The 27,319-nt window shown below is 37.8% G+C and overlaps 1 protein-coding gene across 2 annotated transcripts in view; it reads right to left on the reverse strand.

Annotated features, from left to right (window-relative positions):
* Positions 1 to 27,319, reverse strand: part of ITGA4 (integrin subunit alpha 4) — an 89,245-nt gene that overhangs the window by 14,394 nt on the left and 47,532 nt on the right. For both annotated transcript variants that reach the window (XM_049615411.1, XM_049615412.1), the window contains 2 exons: positions 12,181 to 12,330; positions 9,583 to 9,659 (listed from right to left, as the gene is read on the reverse strand). In XM_049615411.1, the coding sequence (XP_049471368.1) occupies positions 9,583 to 9,659; positions 12,181 to 12,330 (227 nt within the window). The remainder of the gene's footprint in view (positions 1 to 9,582; positions 9,660 to 12,180; positions 12,331 to 27,319) is intronic.

Below are 27,319 nucleotides of genomic sequence, written 5' to 3' on the forward strand. Positions count from 1 at the left end.
TATCCAATCCAGTTTTCACACTGCCAGGGAGGGTCACTTTACAGAAAGCAAACTGAGAAACTTAACAGAAACCCATGGGGGAGGGGAAGGAAAAAAAAAAAGGAGATTAGAGTGGGAGAGAGCAAAAGTATAAGAGACTCTTAAAAACTGAGAACAAACTGAGGGTTGATGGGGGGTGGGGGGGAGGGGAGGGTGGGTGATGGGTATTGAGGAGGGCACCTTTTGGGATGAGCACTGGGTGTTGTATGGAAACCAATTTGACAATAAACTTCATATATTGAAAAAAAAAAAAAAGCAAACTTGATAACGTCACAGGCCCACTTAATGTCCTTCAGCGCCTTCAAGACAGAGTGCTAACTTACTAGCACAGCACATGAGGCCTCACTACTCTGCACAACTCATTCCTTTGCTTGAGCTATACTTAACTGCAAACAGGTATCCAAACACCTGCATTCTGTACCTTCTGTGAAGCTCTCTGTCTGCCTTTAACACCTTCCCTCTTCACGTCTCTGGGTGATTTGGTCATGTTCAAGACTCAGTGAAGTGTCAGTGTTACTAGTTCTCAGAAGTTTTTCCCGTGGATTCTCAGTGCTAACCCCTATCACTCAGCACTGCATTCTCTCTAACAGAAGCAGCTTCTCCCTCTCCCAAAGCACACTGGGCACCCCTATAAGGAAGTATTTTCGCATGGTTTGGCTTTTGTCATCACTAGAATAAGTTCTCCTAGACAGAAGATGCTAAATCATGATTACCACTGTTTTCTCAGAGCCTGCAAACATAACTAGTGTTCAAAAAATATATGTGGTATACAACTGTATCAAACATTTAAAAAGGACTGGGTAACACTAAAGAAAAGAGTGGAGAAAATGCTGGATACATGTTTGTAAAAAGTTCATTAACTCATCATGATAAATTCTACCAAGTTACAGTCATGGTTCTGTGTTCTGTGAATTCTAAGTGTTTCATTAAGTAAACATCTACTACATTCACATGATCTGTACCCCATCACACAACTGACATTGTAGTGGCAATACAATTGTTGAATTGACCAATACATTAATGGCAAGATCAATACTGGAAAGAGTATGATTTTTGAGAATTATTTTTATGAACCTTGGAATGGGCCAATTTTAGACACTTCTCCGTACTCTTTAACTTCAAATGGTATAGCTCTAAGAAGTTAGACAGTTCACTTATACCTAAAAATTCTTCCCCTCTCATCCTGATTTTTTCATTTTACACTTACTTATCACGATAGTACAAAGAGAAAAATATGCATATCCTAAGAGCACAGCTCAGTAATTTTTATAAACTGAATGCACTGAAGAAAGGAGCACCCACATCAAGAAGACATATTAACGGCAGAAGAAATAGGATATTCTGCCCCCTCCCTTCCAGTTATTGTCCCCACCCATCATCTTCCTTTTATTAGTATCGACTGGCTTTGCCCAGTTTTTTATTTCATGTAAGTGGAATCACAGAGAATTTTTAAGTATCAGGCTTTCTGTACTTAAAATTTTGCTTGTAACATTAATTTCTATTGATGCATGGAGTTCTAAATTGTTTATGCTCACTGGTGTATACATTGCAGTTTGTAAATATACCACATTTTATTTATCCATTCAATTATCATTGGGAATTTGGGCAGTCCTAGTCTGGAGCTATTACAGTCTTCTGGTGAACATATAAATATAATTCTTTTGGGTTAGTCTGTCTCTGAGCAGACCGCTATAGTTTGTTAATCCAGGATTAACTCTTGAAAATCTCCAAATCTGGTTAAGTTTGGCAGCCATCTTAAATTATACCAAAAAACTATATTTAATAAAATATAGGGAACTATAGTGTATCAATAAATAAAAAAATGTACCACAGAACTATCATGTAAAAAGCCAACATCCCATAGAGTACGGTTTCAAAAACTGCCTACAGGCCAAATTTGGGCCCGTCTGGTTCTGTAATAAAAGTTTACTGAAATACAGCCATCCTCCTTCATCTGTGGCCACTTCTGCACTATGATGGCAGAGGTGAGTAGCTGAGACAGACCTTTGTCCCACAGGGCCTAAAGTATTTACTATCTGTCCCTTCACGGAAAAAGTTTGCTGGCTGTACCACAGACCAACCTGACTGAGAAATACCACTAGTTTCAAAATAAGCATACAACATAATAGGACTATATTTAAAATCTGTATTATTCTGGCAATAACAAAGGCTTTGTTATTTCAGATGGCATCAGATGCAGCATCAGAGAAAACAATGCCCCAGACCTCATAATTCCTTGGTTGGTTCGGGAGACATTGAGGAGAAGGGAATGAGGAACATGTTCATGCGTAGCATCTCTAGTTTCTAACCCCTGGGTTTGAGAAGTTGGAGCTTTTCTGCAAGGATGTGTATCAACTAAACAAAACAGTCACTCTAAACCATGGCTACCATTTCAGGTGGGAGAATGCCACTCTGTGGCAGCAGGCTCCATTTTTCCCACCATCTTAGGGAATGCCTGTGACTGATCACTCTTATGGCGTAAACCTTTACGTTACGTAAGTACACGTCTGCTTGGTGGAGCTGTTAGAGGGCAGAGAGGGAAGGTGGGAGAACATGGCTGTCCTACATTACCCCCCACTGCTCTACAGTCCCGTCACAACTACAGGAGCCTAGGAGGTTCTAAAAGTAAACTTCAGCTTGACATTAAAGTTTAATTAAGACTTGTAGAAGAGCTGCCTAGAAATAGACATTTATAAAATATTCTGGCTTGTACCCAAAGCATTAGTCACTGAACACCTTTGGGAAAGAAGTTGGCACTTAGACAAGCAACAGAAGGTGAAAGTACTGCATAAGCAGCTAGGTTCCAAGACAACAGCAAATTAAAGAGAAACACAATGTTCCCATTTCAGCGGCTATACTCCTGGTTTATTTTCCATTTTTAAGCTATTTTGCCACATTACCATAATTACAATTCTACTCTTTTTTTTAATATACATCTTACTGTATCTTGATTCATTAACAAGGTGCCGTCAGAGAGATACCCACCAGCTTTTTATGTGAGACATAATAAAGGACCAGGTGCACATCTGGAAGTGCGACAAGGCTGAACCAGAGCTTTCCCCGGGAATCGTAGCTCATTCTTCATTAAAACATGCATAATGCACACTTGAAATTTACAAAGCAGCCGAGAACCCACATAATTTAAACAAATCAAGGTACTGTGTACATACAGAATCATAACTTAATAAGTGAAAGAGGAAAGATAGAAAAATGATGTATTTCAGCACGAGGCTCTGTTTTCCCTGAGTATTATTTTATTTTATGAGAAATCCTCCTCAAGTCTTAGTATAATGAATGCAGTTTGCCTTGATAGAATGAATTAATGCTTCATAGCTAACGTGTTTTTAATCAAGATGTTAGAACAAAATCTAACTGTAAACTGATAATGTACTTGTGTCAAGGTACAGGACTCATTTATTTTTGACAAAAACCTAGCCTGCAGCAAGTGGCCTATAGGTCCATGTGACAAATCATCCTCTTTTTTTCTTTACTACTGACTTCAGGAAAAAAGAAAATACTGGAAAATTCTCATCAACCACAATATATCAGTTAACTGACATTTAAGAAGATTGCATTTGAATAGGAGCAAACTCATTGATGTCCCAAGAGGTACAGCCTAAGAACACAGATTGGAAGATACAGTTAGTAATTAGCATGTTTTCATGTATAAAGCATGTAATTCATCTTTCTAAAACTCTGAGATCAGTGAAGCATATATTCCTACCATCTCCTTTTTAAAAACAGACAATTTTGTTAGACTTGCTCTTTTGGGGACAAACAGCATAGTGGCAGATGCTGTGCATTGCCCACTGTCCACCCAACAGTAATTTTCCTTCTTAGCTGCTAGAAGAAGCCCAGATTATTCAGGCAGAAGGCTGTATTCCATTGAAATTGCAGAAGAGAAGCCCCTAGTTTAGCTTCAGGGAATAAATTATGATTGATCTAGGATGGTCATGATGATTCCATTCTCCTTCCACCAGGACAGGTGCAGGGATGAGCATGTGACAAGGTCTCAATCAGAAGAAGAAATCTGTAAAGATGCTTCCCTTCCTAGAAAGGCAGCCTCAAGTGGACCCAGAATTTTACTCTTGCCCCTTTTCTCTTGTTGGGAATCTAGGTGCTGCTACAGCCATGGGGTGACCGTGAGGGAAAAGCCGAGAGAACTAGAAAGATAACCATGCATGTCCCCATTTTGCTAGCTGCCCATTTAATCTGCAGCCACTTTCTGCTTTATTTATTTTTAATATTTATTTATTTTGGGGAGAGAGACAAAGCATGAGCAGGGGAGGGGCAGAAAGAGGGGGACACAGAATCTGAAGCAGGCTCCAGGCTCTGAGCTGGCAGCACAGAGCCCGACGCGGGGCTCGAACTCACAAACCGCGAGATCATGACCTGAGCTGAAGTCGGATGCTTAACCGACTGAGCCACCCAGGCGCCCCACCACCTTCTGCTTCTTATGCAAAACAATTAAGTGCCTTCCTTGTTTAAGTCACTATTCATCAAGTATCCTTACTTGCAGTGAAAAGCATTCCTAACTGATATGAATGCACTTGCTCAGGAAAAGCTACACCACTTGCCTGGGACACATGACTGAGGTAGACAAGGGAAGCAGTGTCATTTGTATCAGTAATCTATATGAAAGGCTGGATTTGAAACAGCCTATGTGATGGCTAATACCTGCTATTAGATTTGTGATCTTGATAAAACCATCCTTGTTGATCATTTTGCAGTGCAAGCCCATTTGATTGGAGTTTATTGTCCTGAGAATTTAGACATTCGGGGGAAGCCTCCACTTAATGAAGACATGAGACAGAGTGTGCCTGTGTGCTATATAGTTTGCTCTAGGCAGTCTGCTACCACAGTCCTCACAACTCATGTTCTTTACTGAGGAAATAAATGCATTTAGCTAAAGCAGGTTTCTAGCTCTGAGGCACATGAACACCGTTAGTATCAGTGGAGTTATATTCAGGGGAACGTATAGAATGAGTGGTCACGTGTGCTTACTATTACCAACAAGGGAGAGGGGACTTTTAGGTGAGAGAGGCATATTTCTGTCTGATAGCATAGAATTTGTTATAATGCAAAGCAATTTTCAGAACCCTTCACTGTGGGCCTAAAAGTTAATTAAGAGTTTTCATTTGAAAATTTCTCAAGTTATCATTTACCTAACAGAAACAGCCTGTAACTTTCCTAGTTGGTACAAAAGATGTGGGACTTATACCTTACACTGGCATCCTTGCCACCTCAAACCTCGTGAAACTAACAACTTCTGACCCAATCAGCGGCTTTCTTGGGACATAAAGAGACATTAAACTTTGGGCAAATAACCAGTACATGCGTGGAGAATGTTTAGGATTCTTTGCCACTATTTCATTTTATCACCAAACTAAAACTTTTTTTTTTTAATTAAAAAATTTTTTTTATGTTTTTTTTTTATCATTTGAGAGAGAGAGAGAGAAAGCATGTGCAGGTGACCCAGAGAGGGTCAGAGGGAGGAGAGACTCCCAAGCAGGCTCCTTGCTGTGAGTATGGAGCCTGAGGCAGGGCAGGATCTCACAAACTGTGAGATTATGACCTGAGCCGAAATCAAGAGTCCGAAGCTTAACTGACTGAGCCAACCAGATGCCCTAACTTTATTATTATTATTTTTTAATCAAAGCCTGTACGTATGCCAACAGCAGTGTTATCAACAATAACTGTTAGGAACCTTTATGTATTCCAGGCTTTGTGCTATGCCCTCAGTTTGTATCACTGCATTTTATCTTAAAACAACCTTGTAGAGTAGGTATGATTTTACTTTCTTATCAATGAGGAAAGAGGTTTACAGAACTGATAAGGCTTCTCTAAAAAGGTCATTCAGCTAGTAAATGGTAGATCCACTTGAACCAGGTTAGTTTGACTCCGAACCTGAAACTCAACTACAACATCGCTGCCCACATTTTAGTTTGATAAGAAACACTCGTAGCCCTATGACTACTGAACATGTCTGGCCTGGCACCCATAGATTCCTATTTGGATGGTGTGTGGCCTGGAAAACTCCATTTCTCATAAGCATTACAGGTGATTCTCATAAAGGTGACTCAAAGGCCACACCTTCAGAAACACTGCCTTATACTTCCCTGGCTGCCGTTTAAAATCACAATAAACTTGATAGATTTCAAGAAAAATGATCACTTCAAATTAAAAATGTAAAGTAGATAATATAATTTATTGTGAGAGAATATCTTAATTCAATAAGATGTACTTTCATTCTTCAGGAAAGAAGCATCCATGGTGATATTTTCACATAAACTTCAACGCCCCATTTTTTCATCGGCCAGAGTGGTTGCAGAGAAAGGTGACAAAAGGGACAATGGGAGTGTCTGATTTATGAAAATGAAAACATGACTTATTTATAGCTTAGATAAGCTTTCCCCCACACAGCTCTTCTTATCAAAGGCCGGTGACAGCAAAAACACTAAGAAAACTAAGCGTTTGACAAAGAAAATAAATACATGAATGGGAAGGTTGTAAATTATTCATCTAATAACTCAACAAAGGCACCACATTACATGCTGGGGTACAAAGTAGTTAGTAGTCATTGTTTTTGGGCTCTTTGAACAGCTAATCTGGATAATTTAAGTATAAAGTCCAATTATAAATCAAATAGGTTAGGGCTTCTTGGCCCTCAACTGTGGATGCTCAAGGCTATACTGGCATTGACTAAGTGAAAAGAATTAATTTATTCTCTGCCATATGTGATCCCACCCCAGCAGGGTACTCAACACTGTTTGTCAACCTTTTTACTCATTCCTATCCCATTTATCCTAACAGCTCGTTTGAATCTTTTCCCATTCCCTTCTAGTTCTCAAGTCTTTTCTCAAAGCCTTCGCTTTCCATACATAAACTCCCTTTATATCCTGGCCATCCATGAATTCTTTGCATTTCCCTTCCTTCCGCACAGAGCTTTCTTAGTCTATTGTCAAGCACCTTTTCACAATTTCTTAGCTCAGGGTAAGGAGAATCTTAACTTCTCTCTAAGGCAAACTCCTGCATCTGAGTCTGACCGCATTACATACTGTTTCCTTAGGCCCTTGCTCTGTTCTCAGCAAACATCCATTAGTCACCTGTAGCATTCCAGGCACTGTGTTAGACACTGGGAGCACTGGGATGAAAAGCCAGAAACCTGCCTTGATGCAGCTCACAGGATAGCATGGAGACAGACAGTAATGGTGGTGAGCCTAAGTGCAGTGGGACCAGGGTCACAGGAGGACTTGGGTTCGGGTAGCTGGAGACAAAGGGGGCTTTACCTAGAAAAGAGCTGAGATTTATAAGGTAAATAAGAATTAATCAGGTAGGTAAGTGGGAGAAACAAAAAGATACAGAGGCTCAGGGAAGCATGCAGGGCCAAGCAACTCTGAAGTATCCTGCCATCAATGGAAAAAAGTCCTGCAGCATTGCTAACAACATTAGGGAGTTTATGTCAGAAAGCTCACACTCTGGAATCACCCCAGGTAGAGGAACTAGAATACAAAACCAGAGGCCCAAAGGCCAAAAAGTGGGAAAGCCTGGTGATCCAGGGAGGATATTGAGCGCCTGGTTTGGAACAATAGTGGTAGAGATAGAAAAGTAGGACAGATTAACAAATACACCTTTAGGTGGTAGTATCACAGAACTAAGTAATTTATTGTGTTTCAGGGATAAAAGAGAAGAATGCAGGCTGAGCTCCAGGTTGTTGGCCTTGGTAACTATCTGTGTGTCATTGGTAGACAGTGACTGGGTCCCCAACAGGACCTGTCTTAGTGGACAGTTGCCAGTGTAGGTGTGGAACTCTGAGATACTGAGCAACAGCAGTGTAGACAGGCCAGGGGAGGTCACAGCTGTGGGCAAGATTACCCAGGGAAAATATGGGAGTGTGAGAAAGGGGTGAGAGAGAATGGTCCAGGAACCCAGGAGAGCCAAAAGCATGGATCCTCCAAAAACAACTGAGAAAAAGCTAGAGAAGTAGGAGCAGAAGGCGAGTTCTATGGCAACATGGAACTTAATGCGAAAGATGTGCAAAAGGTGAAGTGAGCGGCTGTCAGATGTTTCAGAGGAGAGTTCAGGTCGAGTCTGAAAAGTGCCCCCTGGTTTTAAGGACATTTCTCTCTTGGATTTAGTCTTTCCTCTGCTTTCGACCCTCACGCGTGTTCATGTTTTTCCATGATTAAATAACAGATTTCATCACTACATAAAAATTCTTCAGTTGAAACTACTCGTCCCCAGTATATTATTTTTCCCTTAAGACCTGACTGCCTACTACTGCAATGAAATTCCCATCTCACAATTTGCCAGGGACAGCCTTTTCTCACCCGCCAGTCCCGTTCTAAATGCCAATTCCCATGACCTTTCCTCAGGCATTGTGGTATCTGATCTCTCTACAAAATTTTACAGTATTAAATCCCTCTTTCTATATTCTCCATTGGCTATTTCACGATGGGTTTGGTTCTCTTCTTAGTTCTCCAAAGATACCTCTTCAGTTTCCCCCCAGGGACTTGCTATTCTTGTTAAGATCTTTAAATAAAATCAACTCCTCCCCAACTTGATCCTTAGTTCTTTTCTCTGAAATTCCCATCTCCACGCATCTCCCCACCCCCGAGCCCTGCACGCTCACAAACTGCTAATGGGAGAAGACTTCCAAATACAATCCTGAACTAGATTTTCAAGCGGAAAGCTGCATACATGGAAATCGCACCAGATTCAACATGCCCCAATTAAACTTGTTTCCTTTCTATCCCTACCTCCACAAAATCGTTTACCGTTTTCCTGTCCTGCCACTGATTCCTCTTTCACTTCCTGTACACAGTGAGCCTTCAACCTAAGTTTAGATTCTCTCTCTCTGGTCCTCATTTCTCCTATCTTCCTTCTAGTACACAGAGCAATTTCCAAATAAGGTATTTAGACAGGATACAAAATTGCAGTGGCTTATTTCCCATGATAAAATAGTAAAAGCAAGCAACCTTTATCTAATTTTCGCTATGTCTTGTGTAGGCATTATTCTTGGCATGATACATGTATTTTCTTTTTACTGTCCCCCCATCCATGAATTTAGAGAAGCAAAGTGGTTTATTCCCTTTCAAATGTGTCATATATACATTTAGGTATTTCTTTTGTTTTGTACATCAGTCTGACTTATGTAACCAGTTTGTGGATGATTAAAAAAAAACTAATCCTTATGTTAGTGGATGTTAGCCCATTTTGCCACCTAAACTCTATTAACAGGCACTTACAATGTCTAAAACATAACTACAATAATGATAACCCAAGGCACAATTAAATCCTGAAATATCTCCTGAGTGGTCAGTAAAAGATTAAAACCTTGGTGCTCACATATTCTCATTCTTTCAAAAAGTGGTTAGCTCTGAGTATATATGTTCAGGGAGGGATATACAGACCTCTTCATCTCTCTCAGCAGAATGTTGTTCAATTCATTGAATACCTCTAGTCCCCAAGGATTAGTCTCGTCAGAACAGACAAGCACACACCCGTTACCCATCTCAGTGAGGAACAGGAAACTACACTTACTTAAAAAATCCAATTCTCCCAGAAACCTGTAAGTCAGCAGAGCAATTTTGGTGGGCACAAAATCTTGCAAAATTTATCTGGAAGTAAAACAGAACAGTATTTTTTATGTTAGTTTAATAAGGAGGTATACTTCTATGCTTTTTTTTTTTTTTAGAAAGAAATTGCCATCTGTGGTACACGAGAAAAGTGAAATAAAATTGATGAACACCTCATTTTGTCCCTTTTGGAGTTTGATTTGAGAATTAGTCACAGTTCCAATGACAAGTAACTGCAGGACTAAAAGGTACCAAGTTCTTCCAACACGTTAACATAAAGCCTAGATGTGTTAAATTGAAAGATTATTGTTTCTTCTACAATTGCTATAAAAAAATGAGTTTAAGCAGACTGAGGTAGTACCCTAGGTAGGTATTTAAAGCCTGTGCTGCCAGGGTGTCCTTCGCCGAATTCCTCTCAATTTGCTGGTGCTACTGTGCGATCCCGCTTACGACTAAGAAGCATGGCATGCACTTTTCACAGGTGATGGGAGGTGAGCCTCCATTTAGTGAAAACAGCAAAATGTAGAAAGTTAGAAATTTTACTGGAGGACACCTGGAGCTAAATTAAATGATAGTCTATCCTAAGGGTTCCAGAACTTATTTAACTCGGAACATTTTAATAGGACCCAGAGATACTAAGAGGTACGTGGGAAGACCTGAGGTCTAAGATAGAGGAAAAAGTGGAGAGAGGTAAAAAGGAAGCTAAGAGGAACAGGTAAAAAGGGAAAGATGCTGAGAGAAATCCACAAAGTCAGAGAAGGAGCTAGGTTCATTAAATGGGAAATGACTAGCATGTTGTCAGGTAGGGTGTCAGACCACAGACTACTTCAACCTGGGGAAGCAGAAGGGAAGTGTAAATCTCTCTCTAAATGATGAGGTAAATGTGATATTTTTCCTGCCACTTTTACTTGTAAAGCAGGTTGTTCTAAAAATCAAAATGCAGGTTATTCTAATTTCTCTTTAACATTTATTTACTTTTGAGAGAGTGAGACAGAGCATGAGTAGAGTAGGGGCAGAGAGAGGCGGGGACACAGAATCTAAAGCTCTGAGCTGTCAGCACAGAGCAGGATGCGGGGCTCGAACCCACGGACCGCAAGACTATGACCTGAGCCGAAGTTGGATGCTTAACCAACTGAGCCACCCAGGCACCCCCGAAAATGCAGATTATTCTAACATAACTATAAATTGCTAAGGTTTTGGCTTGTGTACTTACAATATTGAATTTTTCATTATTAAACATATTTAAAAATAGTTGATATTGACAACTGAAGTTCAAAAGAAGAGTGAAAACACTGATTTCCACAATTATATTCATAAGAGTATCAAGAAAACTTGCTCTTAAGTTATGTTCATTTGATCTAGTATTCTAGAGAGCAATGATTGTAATCTTAAATATCTTCAGGTGACTTAAGGGCAATTACTCTAAACAGGATATGAACTAGCCCTTTAAATGTCAAAACATAAGAGACTCTTAAAAATTGAGAACTGAGGGTTGATGGGGGGTGGGAGAGAGGGGAAAGTGGGTGATGGGCATTGGGGAGGGCACCTGTTGGGATGAGCACACTGGGTGTTGTATGGAAACCAATTTGGCAATAAATTTCATATTTAAAAAAATAATAAATGTCACTTCTGCCTTTTACATTGTGTGCCATTAGCAAATGCTTTAAAACATGCCTCCAAACATCCTGTTGATGACACTGTTGGACAGTAAAGGTCCGAACAACTGGACTCCTGGGAGTAAACAATCTGCCAGTGAAATGGAGCTATTAGGGGATACACTAGAAAAAGCAGCCCACTGGTTAGAATGCAGGATCCATCTCAAAACGCAATGGGTCCTGGGATGTGGCTAAAAACCCTATAGTTGAATATGAAAAAGAAATTCCGTATGTATGTAAATGAGGAAAAGCCAGCAAAGGAACTTGACTAACAAGATATGAGTGTATCTGTGTGTAGGGTGACTGAGAGGAAGACAAAACAAGAGAGAAGGGGACAGAAAATGAAACAGAGGAGGATAAAGCTCATGAGTGTGACTCACTGTCATTAGGAGTGCTGCCTAGCAATATACTTTCCTCATGGACCAGGTATCAAGGAGGGAAAATTAACATCTCATGTATATGGGAAGCCATTTCTTGAACTAAATGCATATGGAAACACACTCAGAGCTCAATATCCTAAAGGGAATATAAAAAGTAAAGAAAAGTGGAAAATAAGGCAGAGCATAAATCTCTTTGTATATTAAGAAAATTGATTTAAAAAATTTTAAACAAACTGAGGGTTGGTGGGGGGTAGGAGGGAGGGGAGGGTGGGTGATGGGTATTGAAGAGGGCACCTTTTGGGATGACCACTGGGTGTTGTATGGAAACCAATTTGACAATAAATTTCATATATTGAAAAAAAAAAAGGAAAAAAATGAGTAAAATGTTTAATGAGATATTAAAAAAATTTTAAAAAATAAAAAATTTTAAAGAATTCAGAAAGAGAATTCATTTCCCCAGAGTTATGCAACATTTCAAAAACTGAGTTATATGCACATAATGTTTGGAACAAAGGAAAATATTCTTACCGTTTTTTCAATTCTGTCTTTTTCTTTCTTTTGCTGAAGAATTGGTTGAAGTGGGGGGAATTCCTCTGTACTTCGTTTACTGATGACGTGATGCCCAAGGTGGTAAGCAGCTTCAATCTGAATTGGGGTGAGGATGTCCCGCACATCTTTCTAAGGGAATATAAAACCATCAGTTAGAAATCAGAAGAAGCATGTGAATCAAAAAACATAAAGCTCCTCTTTTCCTGCATTAAGGCCAAACATAGGAAAGGTAAGCAAACTATTTACCCTTTCATCTAAATTGTTAAAATACATTGAATGTGGGTTTTTTTCCACATTCCATAAGCATTTATGTTTATTGGAAAAAACACAAAAAGTGTAAAAATAGAAAAAAACCTATCCATCCTGTAATAGTTACATAGTTTTACATTTGGACATACTTTTGTGATATTTTCTTGGCATACTTGTCTTCACCTGACATTATATCATAAGCTTTTTCCATTACAAATTCTTTGTAAATCATTTCAAAGAACTAATCAACATTTTAGTCTATTTAACATTTCTGTGTAGCAGACCTGTAGAAATAAGAGATCTCTTACAATTTATTCAAGTTTTCTTTTTATATCTCTCAGTAACGTTTTAATTCAATGTGATTCATTTGATTTTACATTTATTATTAAATATATCATTTTCTTTGCTATTCTTTGTGGAGCTTTTCCAATTATATTTCTAAATAGATTATAAATGGTATGTAGGAAAGTTATTTCCTGTATTTTCAGTTAGGCATCCAACTTCAGCTCAGGTCACGGTCTCACAGTTTGTGAGTTTGAGTCCCGTGTTGAGCTGTCAGCACAGAGCCTAGAGCCTGCTTCAGATTCTGTGTCACCCTCTCTCTCTTCCCTTCTTCCACTCATGCTCTATCTCTCTAAGATAAATAAACATTAAAAAGTTTTTAAATTTTTTTTATATGATTATTCACTAGCCTCCTCATTAAAAAAGAATATACTACAGAGGGAGTAGTCAGGATGGCATTGTAGTAGAGGGACCCTGGGCTAGTCTTGTCCCTTGAACACAGCTAGAGCAATATCAAATCATTTTGAACACCTAGGAAATCGATCTAGGGATTAAGAGAACAATCTTCATAATTTGAGGTATGAGGTGCAGAGACATGAGGTGGGGGAAAGAAAAGCTATAGTGCCATGTAGGGTAGGAACCCTTTCTGCACAGGAGAGAGAGAGAGAGAGAGAGAGAGAGAGAGAGAGAGAGAGAGCGCGCGCGCGCAGGAGCAAGAGAGTGTGAGCATCCCATTTGGTTTAGGCAAAAAAAAGCATTCCCCTAAAACCAATGACTGGGGAATTGGGAGGAATGGACTATCACAAGTTTTTGCCAACATTAGAGCTCAAATTCTGAGGTTCTGGAAGTTCGTGCCATTCACCGGAGTTGATCTAGGAGGGTGTCGGTGCTCCTGGGGAGAAGGAGGGTAGAGGCCCCTGAGAGTGGATAGAGTGGTATGGGGATCCCCTGGGTCACTCTGGGAGACAACATTCTGCTTCCTGGAGTGCATTTGGAAGGATATATTTCCTAAGGACAAAAGACCTGGGTGGCACCTTTGAGTAGCCATTCAACAGCAGGGGATAGAAGCATGTGCAGAAGGTAGATAACTGGTTGCAGCTTTTCTCTGTGCTTCACCATAAACTCCAGGCACCTGCACAGCCCTGCAGCTGCTTTTCTGGGACAGAAAGTCACCAGGCACAGCACTGCAAGGCTCTACTCCAGAGAAGAGGAGTGTAATCCTTTAAGATTTAGAGTTTTGCAATAGCCAAATTATGGAAAGAGCCTAAATGTCCATCAACTGATGAATGGATAAAGAAGATGTGATTTATATATACAATGGAATACTACTTAGCAATGAGAAAGAATGAAATCTGGCCATTTGCAGCAACGAGGATGGAACTGGAGGGTATTAAGCTAAGTGAACTAAGTCAGCCAGAGAAAGACAGATACCATATGTTTTCATTCATATGTGGATCTTGAGAAACTTAACAGAAGACTATGGGGGAGGGGGAGGGGAAGGGAAAAAAAAAAGTTACTAAACAGAGAGGGAGGGAGGCAAACCATAAGAGACCCTTAAATACAGAGAACAAACTGAGGGTTGATGGGGGGTGGAGGAGTGGGGAAAGTGGGTGATGGGCATTGAGGAGGGAACTTGTTGGGATGAGCACTGGGTGTTGTATGGAAGCCAATTTGACAAATTATACTAAAAAAAAAAAAAAAAAAAAAAAAAAAAAAAAAAAAAAAAAAAAAAAAGATTTGGAGTTTTGAATCCCAGCCGCGCACTAGAACTAAAACACAGAAGAGCTGTGGTGCCAGGCATGTCAATGACCCAGGCACAGACTGGTTGAGTGCAAGGATTTGATGGAAGTCTGGGCCACAGGAGGGGAGATTGTGTGCGTGTCTGTAAGGGTTTCCTGAACAGTGGCTGGTGAGAGCTCCCAGACCTGGGGACTAGAAAGCAGAGTAACACCATCTTCCCCCCTGCCTACCAGCGGGGTTGGACTTCAGTGAGCAACACAGTGCCCCCAGTGGAGGGTGGAGTCACTTATACCAAACCCCACCCCCACCCTGCAGGAGCATCTTTACTAGGTCAGCTCTGTGAGCCAGCACAGCCGGCCTCTCCCCCAGAGGACCAACGTAGACACTCCAACCAAGTCTACTGATCACAGAGTACTCTAAAGTATCAGTTTCAGTTCTGGTGGAAATAGGAGCAGGTGCTTCTTTTTTTTTTTTTTTTTTTCTTTTTCTTGTCTTTTTCCTCTCTTTTTTTTTGGAATCAGGCTTATAGTTTTTGTTCCTTTTTTTTTTGATCAGGCTTTTTTTTTTTCTTTTTTTCCCCATCTTTTTTAATTTTCTTTTTCTTTGGAATCAGGCTTATAGTTTTTTGTTTTCTTTTTTTATTCCTTTTCCTTTTCTCTTTTTCTGGATGAGGTTTTTTGTTGTTGTTGTTGTTTTTAAATCAGGCTTATTTTAACAAACAAATCAAAGCACACCTAGTTAAAGATCCAAACACTCCCTAGTGAAAGCAAGGAGGAACTCAGCAGAGGACTGATCTGGGAGAAAGCAGCAGAAGCATTTCACACCAGAAGCATTTCCTGAAGCACCATGCTCTAGACAGAGTATAATCCCTTCTTAATATAGCATTACACTTAGGAGCAGAAAACATAAGCTTTCATTAACACAAAAGACAGAAAACTAGATAAAATGACAAGACAGGGAATTCTCCCCCAAAGAAAGATCAAGAAGAAACACAGCCAGGGATTTGCTCAAAAAAGGTAAGTAATATATCTAAGTAAGAATTTAGAATAACAGTCATAAGAATACTAGCTAGGCTTGAAAAAAGCATATAAAACACCAGAGAAACACTTGCTGCAGACAAAGAGACCTAAAAACTAGTCAGGCTGAAATAACAAATGCTATAACTGAAATGCAAAACTGACTGGATGTGATTAAAGGATGGAGGAAGCAGAGGACTGAATAGGTGATATAGAAGATAAAATTATGGAAAATAATGAAGCTGAAAAGGAGAGGGAAAGAAAACTGTAAGATCATGAATACAGACTTAGGGAAATCAGTGATTCTACAAAGTGCAATAACATATGTATCATAGGAGTCCCAGGGAAAAAAAAAAAAAGGGCAGGAAAAAGGGATAGAAGGTTTATTTGAACACATTATAGCTGATAACCTCCCTAATCTGGAGAAGGAAATAGGCATTCAAGTCCAAGGGACACAGAGGATTCCACTCAAAATCAACAAAAACAGGTTAACACCATGACATATCACAGTGAAACCTGAAAAATATAAGGAAAATTCTGAAAGCAGTTAGGGACAAAAGGTCCTTAACCTTCAAGGGTAGACACATAAAGTTAGCAGAAGACCTGTCCACAGAAAGTTGGCAGACCAGGAAGGAGTGGCATAATATATTCATCATGCGAAACAGGAAACATATGCATCCAAGAATACTTTATTCAGCAAGGCAGTCATTCAGAATAGAAGGAGAGATAAAAGGTTTCCAAGACAAGCAAAAACTAAACCAGTTCTTCAAGAATTATTAAAGGGGACCCTTTAAGTAGGAAAGAGAAACCAAAAGCAAAAAAGACTAGAAAGGAACAGAGACAATCTAAATGTACAGCAACTTTATAGGTAATACAGCAGCACTAAATTCATATCTATCATATCTATCGATAATTGCTCTGAATGTAAATAGACTAAATGTTCTAGTCAAAAGATACAGGGTATCAGAATGGATTGTTAAAAAAAAGACCCTTTGATATGCTGCTTACAAGAGACTCATTTTAGACCCAAAGACACGTCCAAAATGAAAGGGAAGGGGTGGAGAACCAGTTATCATGCCAATGGACATCAAAGAAAGCTGGAGTAGCCATACTTATATCAGACAAATTAGACTTTATTTATTTTTTAAAAGTTTATTTATTTTTGAGACAGAGAGAGAGTGTGTGTGCAAGTGGGGGAAGGGCAGAGAGAGAGGGAGACAGAGAACCGGAAGCAGGCTCAGCAGTGTCTGCCCAGAGCCCAACATGGGGCTAGAACTCACAAACCACGAGATCATGACTTAAGCTAAAGTTGGATGCTTAACTGACTGAGCCACCCAGGTGCCCCCAGACAAACTAGATTTTAAACCAAAGATGATAGTAAGAGATCAAGGATACTATATCATAATAAAGGGGTCTATCCAACAAGAAGAGCTAATAATTGTAAATATTTATGCCCCCAACTTGATAGAAGCCAAATATATAAATCGATTAATAACAAACTTAAACTCATTGATAATAATACAGTAATAGTAGGGGACTTTAACACCATACCTACAGCAATGGACAGGTCATCTAAGCAGAAGATAAACAAGGAAACAATGGCTTTGAATGACACATCGAACCAGATGGACTTAACAGATATATTCAGAGCATTTCATCCTAACACAACAGAATACACATTCTTTTCAAGTGCACAAGGAACTTTTTCCAGAATAGATCACATACTGGGTCACAAATCAGGCCTCAACCACTACAAAAAGATCGAGATCATACCATGCATATTTTCAGACCACAACACTCTGAAACTTGAAGTCAACCACAAGAAAAAAATTTAAAGCCCTCAAATACATGGAGGTTAAAGAACATCCTGTTAAAGAATGAGTGGATTGGTTAACCAGGAAATTAAAGAAGAAATGGAAAAATACATTGAAGCCAATGAAAATGAAAATATAACAGTCCAAAAGTGTAAAGGCAGTCCTAAGAGGGAAGTATATAGCAATTCAGGCCTTCCTCAAGAAGGAAGAAAAATCTCAAATATACAACCTAACCTTACACCTAAAAAAGCTGGAAAAAGAACAGCAAATAAAGCCCAAAACCAGCAAAAGAAGGGAAATAACAAAGATTAGAGCAGAAACAAGTTATATAGAAAAAAAACAAAAACAAAAAACAGATCAACTAAACCAGGAACTGGTTTTTCAAAGAATTAACAAAATTGATAAAACCCTAGCCAGACTTACCAAAAAGAAAAGAGAAAGGACCCAAACCGATAAAATCATGAATGAAAGAAGAGAGACCACCACCAAAACCATAGAAATACAATTATAAGAGAATATTATGAGCAATGATATGCCAATAAATTGGGCAACCTGGAACAAATGAATAAATATCTAGAAACATATAAACTACCAAAACTGAAATAGGAAGAACTAGAAAATTTGAAGATACCCGTTACAAATAAGGAAATTGAATCAGTAATAAAAAAAAATCTCTCAATAAGCAAGAATACAGGGCCAGATGGCTTCCCAGGGGAATTCTACCAAACATCTAAAAAAGAATACCTATTCTTTTGGAACTGTTCCAGCAAAAAGAAATGGAAGGAAAACTTATAAACTCATTCTATGAGGCCAACATTACCTTGGTTCCAAAACCAGACAAATATCCCACTAAAATGGAAAGTTGCAGACCAATATCCCTGATGAACAATGGTGCAAAAATTCTAAGACACTAGCAAATTGAATCCTCAGTACATTAAAAGAATTATTCACCATGATCAAGTGGGATTTATTCCTCAGAATCTGCAAATCAATGTGATATACCACATTAAGAAAAGGAGAAGAACCATATGGTTCAATAGATGCAGAAAAAGCATTAGATAAAATATAGTATCCTTTCTTGATAAAAACCCTCAAAAAAGTAGTAATAGAAGGAACATACCTCAACATCATAAAGGCCATATATAAAAGACCCACAGCTAATATCATCCTCTAAGGTCAAGAACATAACAGTAACATCCACCCTCACCACTGTTGTTCAACACAGTACTGGAAGTCCTAGCCTCAGCAATCAGACAACAAAAAGAAATAAAAGGCAAGGAAGAAATCAAACTTTCAATATTTGTAGATGACATGATACTCTTTGAGGAAAACCCAAAGACTCCACCAAAAAATTGCTAGAATGGGCACATGAATTCAGCAAAGTCACAGGATATAAAAATCAACAAATCCATTACATTTCTATACACCAATAATGAAACAGCAGAAAGAATTATGAAGGAATCAGTCCCATTTACAACTGCACCAAAAACCATTAAGATACCTAGGAATAAACCTAACCAAAGAGGTTAAAAAAATGTGTATCCTGAAAACTATAGAACACTTATGAATAAAATTGAAGACAACACAAAAAAAAAATGGAAAAAACACTCCATGCTCATGGATTGGAAGAACAAATATTGTTAAAATTTCTATACTACCCAAAGAAACCTACATATTCAATGCAATCCCTATCAAAATAGCACCAGCATGCTTCACAGAGCTAGAGCAAACAATTTTAAAATTTGTATGGAATTAGAAAAGATCCTGAAAAGCCAAAGTAACATTGAAAAAGAAAAATCAAATCTGGAAGCATCACAATTATGGACTTCAAGCTGTATTACAAAGCTGTCATCATCAAGACAGTATGGTACTTGCACAAAAACAGACACAGATTAATGGAACAGAACAGAGGACCCAGAAATGGTCAACTAATTGTTGACAGAGCAGGAAAGAATATCTAATGGGAAAAAGACAGTCTCTTCAGCAAATGGTGTTTGGAAAACTGGACAGCAACATGCAGAAGAATGAACCTGGACCACTTTCTTACACCATACACAAAAATAAACTCAAAATGGATGAAAACCCTAAATGTGAGACGGGAAACCATCAAAACCCTAGAAGAGAACACAGGCAGCAACCCCTGTGACCTTGGCTGCAGCAACTTCGTACGAGACAAGTCTCTGGAGGCAAGGGAAACAAAAGCAAACATGAACTATTGGGACCTCATCAAGATAAAAAGCTCTTGGCAAAGGAAACAATCAACAAAACTAAAAGGCAACCAATGGAATGGGAGAAGATAGTTGCCAATGACATATAGGATAAAGGGTTAATATCTAAAATCTGTGACGAACTTATCAAACTCAACACCCCAAAGATAATACAGTTAAGAAATGGCCAGAAGACATGAGAAGACTTCTCCAAAGAAGACATACAAATGACAAAGAGACACATGAAAAGATATTCAACATTACTTATCATCAGGGAAAAACAAAAACCACAATGAGATACCACCTCACACCTGTCAGAATGACTAAAATTAACAACCCAGGAAACAGCAGATGTTGGTCAGGATGCAGAGAAAGGGGAACCCTCTTGCACTGTTGGTGGGAATGCAAGCTGGAACGGCCACTGTGGATAACAGTGTGGAGGTTCCTCAGAAAGTTAAAGATAAAACTATCCTATGACCCAGAAATTGCACTACTAGGTATTTACCCAAAGGATACAAAAAAGAAGGTACTACATACTATCAAATTTGTTTCTTAACATACATATATGTACCAATAGTAAAATAAGTGACAGGAAAATAACTTTGAAATCATTTAGCATTCAATTAAAGGATAACTTTGATAGTAAAACTGTTCTAGAATCTCAGGTCTATAAAAAAATATGGGAGTCCAGTAATATATAAAACATGGTATCACTTAAAAAGCCCTTAATCTGAGCCCTCTTTAGACCGAAATGAGATCTTCAAAGTGCACTTGACAAAAACAGACTCCTTTCTTTGTCTCCTTCTCTAAGTAGGTAGGCAAATAAAATTTTACTGATAAAGTAATCCAGGAGGATTTTAACAGAATTCAGGAGACAATTTAATTAAATTGCATGAAATGAGATATGTTGATGAGAAACCTATAAAACAAGTATCTTAAGCACAACAAAAATTAAACAGAGACATTATATCTCAGGATTTGAGAACGCAGTTAACAATCAGTAGATAAAGTCTATCTACATGGAACTAGACCGTTTTTACTTTTCTTGATATTAGAATTGTTACTATACTCAGGAGATATTTGAAGAATTAGTTTCTTTATATCACAGTTTGACTCTACTTTTCATATACTCGTTTCAATCTCTAGGTTCTTCTCCTTTTAAAACAGAAATTCAACAAAGTTCCTTTTAAACATTAAATAGACTCAAGTGTTTGCATCAGGGCTAGATATATTACCTTAACCCATAATTGAGGTTTCTATTTATTCAGTTCCTGAGTAGATCCATGGCATTGTTATTTACAGAACTCCTAGTCCATAACGTTAGTGGAACAAGGTTTTAGTACCTATAAACATTTTAAGATTAGAATATGGCTTAAGCATTACTGCCTGAAAGCAAATGAAGAACAGGTAATTTGTAAGGCTCAATTAGTAATCCCGAATGGGTAGGAAAAAATGCCTGTAATACAGATGATGGCTGTGCTACTTACATCTGTAGTAACTTTGGATACAGTCAATGAAGTAAATTAATCAAGAGGATTTATCACTTAAAAGACTATTCTATGTCCTTATGTAAATAAAAAAGATAATTTTTTACATTATTTATAACTATCAATATATGTATACCATGCTTAAAAACAAGAGGCCTGGAGGTACAGTAACTGGGCTTCCAATCTCAGGTGCAACCCTATCTGTATCTGTGTGACCTTGAACAAATTACTTCATCTGTCTATGGCTCAATTAACCTCATCGAAAATGGGGATAATGATGATTCTCATGATGCCTATACCTATTGTTATGAGAATCCAGTGGCATGATGTTTGTAAAATACTTACTGAGAACAATGCCTGGCATTTCAGATATCAACAGATGTTAGAGATTGATTATGTAGATGTCGCTTCAAAATATAGCTATATAAACCAATCAAGATATTACTGAATTTCAGCTTCTTATAATAGGATATTCAGGTGAACATTTGGAAGGAATTTAATAAAAAAGAAAATCTGACTATTGCCAATCAATGAACATTAAGTAGAAAATGAGTTACATACCAAGTATTAGACTTGTATTAATTAAGTGGTATCTGGACGATTTGGGGCATGAAACAGAGTACCTGAGGTCTCTCATTACTTTTCCATTCTTATACATGGAGAGGATTTTATTAAATTACTTGAAAAGTGATCATCTCAACATGAAACTTTGACCATATAGGAATGCTGAAAATCAGGGCCCAAATCCCAAGTTATCAACTTGTGAAAACCGAACAGCTTGAAGCCCTGAGTATTACAATAGCAAACTTGATTAAATTATTCCCTAGGTGTAGGAGCTAGACAGCCACTGATTGTCCCTCCACATGTCCACTGTTTTAATTCTTCTCAACAAGCTTGCTTTGACCAAATCACATGTTACCTAATTCATACTAATTTTCCACAAGGTCTTCTCTACATCTGGTGTATATTACTTTCATTATCCTAATTAGCTATTAATTATGCTTTTCTCACAATATATAAAATGTACGTGCACTCTTGCAAGAACTGTGTTTGACAGATATTCACACTTATTTAACTTTAACAGCTCCACCTAAAGACAAGAATAGCAAAAATGTCTTGAAGTGACTAATTACATATTTGGGAGGGAAAAAGTAGATTTGCTTAAAATTTTTCATTTGGGTGGTCATGTGCTATCTATATTAAAAATAATGAAGATTCCATGCCACATTTTTATGGACATTACATAAAATAGGGCAACCCATAAGCATGCAAATTACCACATGTCTGAAATTATACAAAGTCTGCCTTCTTGTTTAACTTTTATAGAAATTTGTATTTATGGCCACTAAGCAGTAAGTCCATGTCTTCCTATTGTGTGTATGCAGTGGAAAAACCTAAAGGGTGGAGCCAGAAATATTTATAAGGTTTACTGAATGAAAAATGATACTGCATTATAAACATTTCAGTGTATCTATTCGTGGGTCTGCCAAATACAAGGAAGGCTCTGGGGACACAAAACTGAAAGTCAATACCTATGTCAGCATCTATATAATCCATAAATCCACATACAATGTAGGGTATGAGCATTCCAGTGTAAGTACACACAAGTACAGAAGAAGGAGGGGCACCTAATCTACACTTAAAGGAGGACTGGAGGGCCGCCTGGGTGGCTCAGTTGGTTAAGCATCGAACTTCGGCTCAGGTCATGATCTCACAGTTTGTGAGTTCAAGCCCCGCATCGGGCTCTGTGCTGACAGCTCAGAGCCTGGAGCCCGCTTCAGATTCTGTGTGTGTCTCTCTCTCTGCCCCTCCCCACTCATGCTCTGTCTCTCTGTCTTAAAAATAAGTAAAACATTAAAAAAAAAAAAAAAAAAAAAAAAGAGGACTGGAAAGTCTTAGAATAATTTTAAGCAAGGAATATGATCAGATTTGTGGGTTTTTTAATGTTTATTTATTTACTTAGAGAGAGAGAGCAAGCAGGGGAGAAGCAGAGAGAGAGAGGGAGAGAGAGAATCTCAAGCAGGCTCCATGCTGTAAGCACAGAGCCTGACGCAGGGCTCAATCTCATGAACCATGAGATCATGACCTAAGCCTAAATCAAGAATCAGTTACTTCACGAACTGAGCCACCAGGTGTCCCCAGATTTATGTTTTTGTACAAATGGTACAAATGTGGGAAGTGGATCAGGGAGGGAGAAGGTAAGACTGAGGCATAGATTGGAACCTAAGCCAGCACCACCATCTGTAATTATAACCACTCTAGCTAGTATAAGCTTGCTTTGGGAAGTGGAGAACTGTCAAACAGCTGGCACTACCAACATCCTGAGAAAAGACAGCAGCCCCCAAACAGGTGCTCTAATCATAACACCAATAGAACATTCTCAGATTTTCCCTTATAGAATTCTTTAAATAGCACAGAGAAACATCACTCATCAATTTTAAGAATATTCATGGATTTCTACTTTATGTAAGGAGTTGTATTAACTCTAAGGGAATGCAAACATACAAAAAGTAATATTCTGTCTTCAAACACCTTCCAGTCTAACAAAGAATTAACATATCCTGGAATCATTAATCCCCTTCCTGACTACCATAATGTCAGTATAATTATATAGTCTGTTTGTACTTGAACAAATATATGCCTATATGGATCAGTCCATAGTTCGCTGTGGTTGATATATAACAGCTTTGGAGCAAATGACACCTCACTGAAGTATGTACTAGTACAGTTTAACAATATAAATGAATACATAAAATACAAATAAAATATAATTACAAACCAAATATACCTTAATTTCCTTGAAGTTATTACTGAAAAAGATGGGTTTTAGAAGTTGCCTAAAGACTCACATAACAAAATAAAACAGTTTTAGTTCATAAATCCAAAATCCAGAAAGTTCAGGAATCAAGGGAAAGAACAAACTAATCTACTATACATGTAGGCAGGTTGATTTCATAATTATATAACATTGCTAAGGCCACTGGGTCTCTCAGATTATAAACAGTGGCAGGCATTCCTGATCAGATGCCTAAGCTACATATTTTTAGCTTTACTGGAAATGTTGCAAGCAGGGAGAGAATCTTGTTACTTCATTTGTCATCCCACGTATTTACCACCCCTCTTCTCTTCTTAAACATCAGTGAATAATTTGATGCAGAGATTCCATCAAGATCAACCAATAAATACCATCTATAAAAGCCTTAAGCAAAGTCTCACTTCACCATGGCTGCTCCGACATTTCTAAAAACTGCTGCCAATTGTTAATTGAGTTTCCCTAAATCAAAGCAGCCTCAAAATTATCCCTTGTTCTAAGATCTTGTTTTCAGAAATCATTAATATCTAATAAAGTTATGTATATGAATATGGCAAAGGCAAAGATTCATCGTCATATATTTACATGGGCAAGGAACATTATCATAGAGGGAGAGTGACTCTAATAGAAGAGAATTTCAACAGATAACACACTAAGATATAAAAAATGAAGCATTTCCACTAGAAGAAAATTATAAAAGGGAACAATTTCACAGGCAAATGTGATCGCACAATAAAGGTAGCAGATTAATCACTTATGTAATCAAAGAACTCCCAACAAACAAAAAGTCCAGGACCAGCTTAACAGATGAATTTTACCCAACGCTTAAAAAAGAGTTAATACCCATTCTTCTTTTAACCAATATGGAGGTTAAAACACAAAAGTTGTAAGATCAATTTCATCCACAAAAATCAGTCAAGGAATATACAAAATAAAAGGATGCAAAATATAACATCATATACATACAATGTGGAGGAGAAAGTAACAATTTAGTGCCTTTAGAATGGGATCAAACTTAAGTGACCATCAACTGGATACAAATTGCTGTATACTTTGGATGTTATATATGATCCTCATGGTAACTGCAAAAGCCTGTAATAGATACACAAAAATAAAGAGAAAGAAATCCATGCATAACACTAAAGAAAGCCATAAAACCACAAGGGAAGAGAACAAGAGAAGAAACAGAGAAGAACTACAAAGCAATCATAAAACAAGCAATGAAGTGGCAATAAATACATGCCTACCAATAATTAAAAGTAAATGGACTAAATGCTTCAATCAAAAGACACAGGGTGATTGAGCGGATTCAAAAAATAAGATCATCTATATACTGTCTATCAGAGACTCACCTCAGACCTAAAGATACTACGTGCAGACTGAAAATGAAGGGATAAAAAAACATACATACATGGAAGTGGGGAAAAAAAGCTACAGTAGCAATACTTTTATTAGACAAGATACTTAATACTGTAGCAAAAGACAAAGAAGGGCACTACATAAGGGGTACAATCCAACAAGAGGGTGTAACAATTTATCTATGCACTCAACATGGAAGCACATAAATACATAAAGGAATTATTAACATACATAAAGGGAGGAATTGACAGGAATGCAGTAATATTAGGGGACTTTAACACCCTGTTTACATCACTGGATAGATCATCCAAACAGAAAACCAGGAAATAGTGGCTATGAATGTTACATTAGATCAGATAGACCTAACAGATATATACATTCTATCTAAAAACAGCAGAATACACATTCTTTCCAAGTGCACATGGAACATTCTCCAGGAGTGACCATATGTTAGTCCACAAAACAAGTCTCCATAAATTTAAGAAGACTAAAATCATATCATGCATCTTTTCTGACCACAAGGGTATAAAACTAGAAATCTATTACAAGAAAACAACTGGAAAAAACACACATGTGGAGGCTAAGCAGCATGCTATTAAACAACGGGAAAATCAAGAGATCAAATAGGAAATAAAAAAATACATGGAAACAAATGAAAATAAAAACATAACTGTCCAAAATCTTTGGGATGCAGCAAAAGAAACAGTTCTAAAAGGGAAGTTTTATAGCAACACAGACCCACCTCAAGAAACAAGAGAAAACTGAAGCAAACAACTCAACCTTACATCTAAAGGAGCAAGAAAAATAAGAACAAAACCCAACACCAGTAGAAGTAAGGAAATAATAAAGATTAGAGCAGAAGTAAGTGAAATAGAGACAACACACACACACACACACACACACACACACACACACAGAGAGAGAGAGAGAGAGAGAGAGAGAGAGAGAGAGAGAGAGAGAAGATAAAGGAAACCAAGAACTGGTTGTCTGAAAAAATCAACAAAATTGATAAATCTTCAGACCAGACTCATCAAGAAAAAAACAAGAGATAAGACCAAAGTAAATAAAATCAGAAATGAAAAAGGAGAAAAAACTAACATCACAAAAATACAAAAAATTACAAAAGAATGTTATGAAAAAATTATATGCCAACAAACTGGACAGCTAGAAGAAATGGCTAAGTTTCTAGAAATGTGTAATCTTTCAGACTGAATCAGAAGGAAATGGAAAATTTGAACAGACCAATTACTTCCAATAAAATTGAAAGAGTAATCAAAGAACTCCCAACAAACAAAAAGTCCGGGACCAGCTTAACAGGTGAATTCTACCCAATGCTTAAAGAAGAGTTAATGCCAATTCTTCTCAAACTCTTCCCAAAATTAGAAGAGGAAGGAAAACTTCCAAAATCATTCTATGAGGCCAGCATTACCCTGATACCAAGACCAAAGACACTACAAAAAAAGAAACTTATAGGCCAATTTCTCTGATTGACATAAATGTAAAAATCTTCAACAAAATATTAGTAAACCAAATTCAATAATACATTAAAAAATCATTCAACACAATCAAGTGGGATTTATTCCAGGGATACAGGGGGGTGGGGAGGACTCAATATTCACAAATCAATGTGATACATCAACAAGAGAAAGGATAAAAACCATATGATCATCTCAATAAATGCAGGGAAAGCATCTGACAAAGTACAATATTCATTCATGATAGAAACTCTCTACAAAGTAGATTTAAATGAAACCTACCTCAACATTACAAGGCCATATATAAAAAACCCACAGCTAACATCATACCCAATGGTTAAAAACGGAAAAGTTTTCCTCTAAGATCAGGAACAAGACAAGGATGCTTACTCTCACCACCTTCACTTATTAACACAGTATGGGAAGTCCCACCCCAGGAATCAGCTAAGAAAAAAAATTAAAAGGCATCCACACTGGTAAGGAAAAATTAAAACTTTGCAGATGACATGGTACTACATATGGAAAACTCTGAAGACTACAAAAAACTACTAGAACTAATAAATATTTTCAGTCTGGTAACAAAATACAAAATTAATACAGAGAAATCAGTTGCATTTCTATATATTAATAATGAAGTAGAAGAGCAATTAAGAAAACAGTCCCATTTACAATTGCAC

This window comes from Panthera uncia, assembly GCF_023721935.1.
Source record: "Panthera uncia isolate 11264 chromosome C1 unlocalized genomic scaffold, Puncia_PCG_1.0 HiC_scaffold_3, whole genome shotgun sequence".
Lineage (NCBI taxonomy): Eukaryota > Metazoa > Chordata > Mammalia > Carnivora > Felidae > Panthera > Panthera uncia.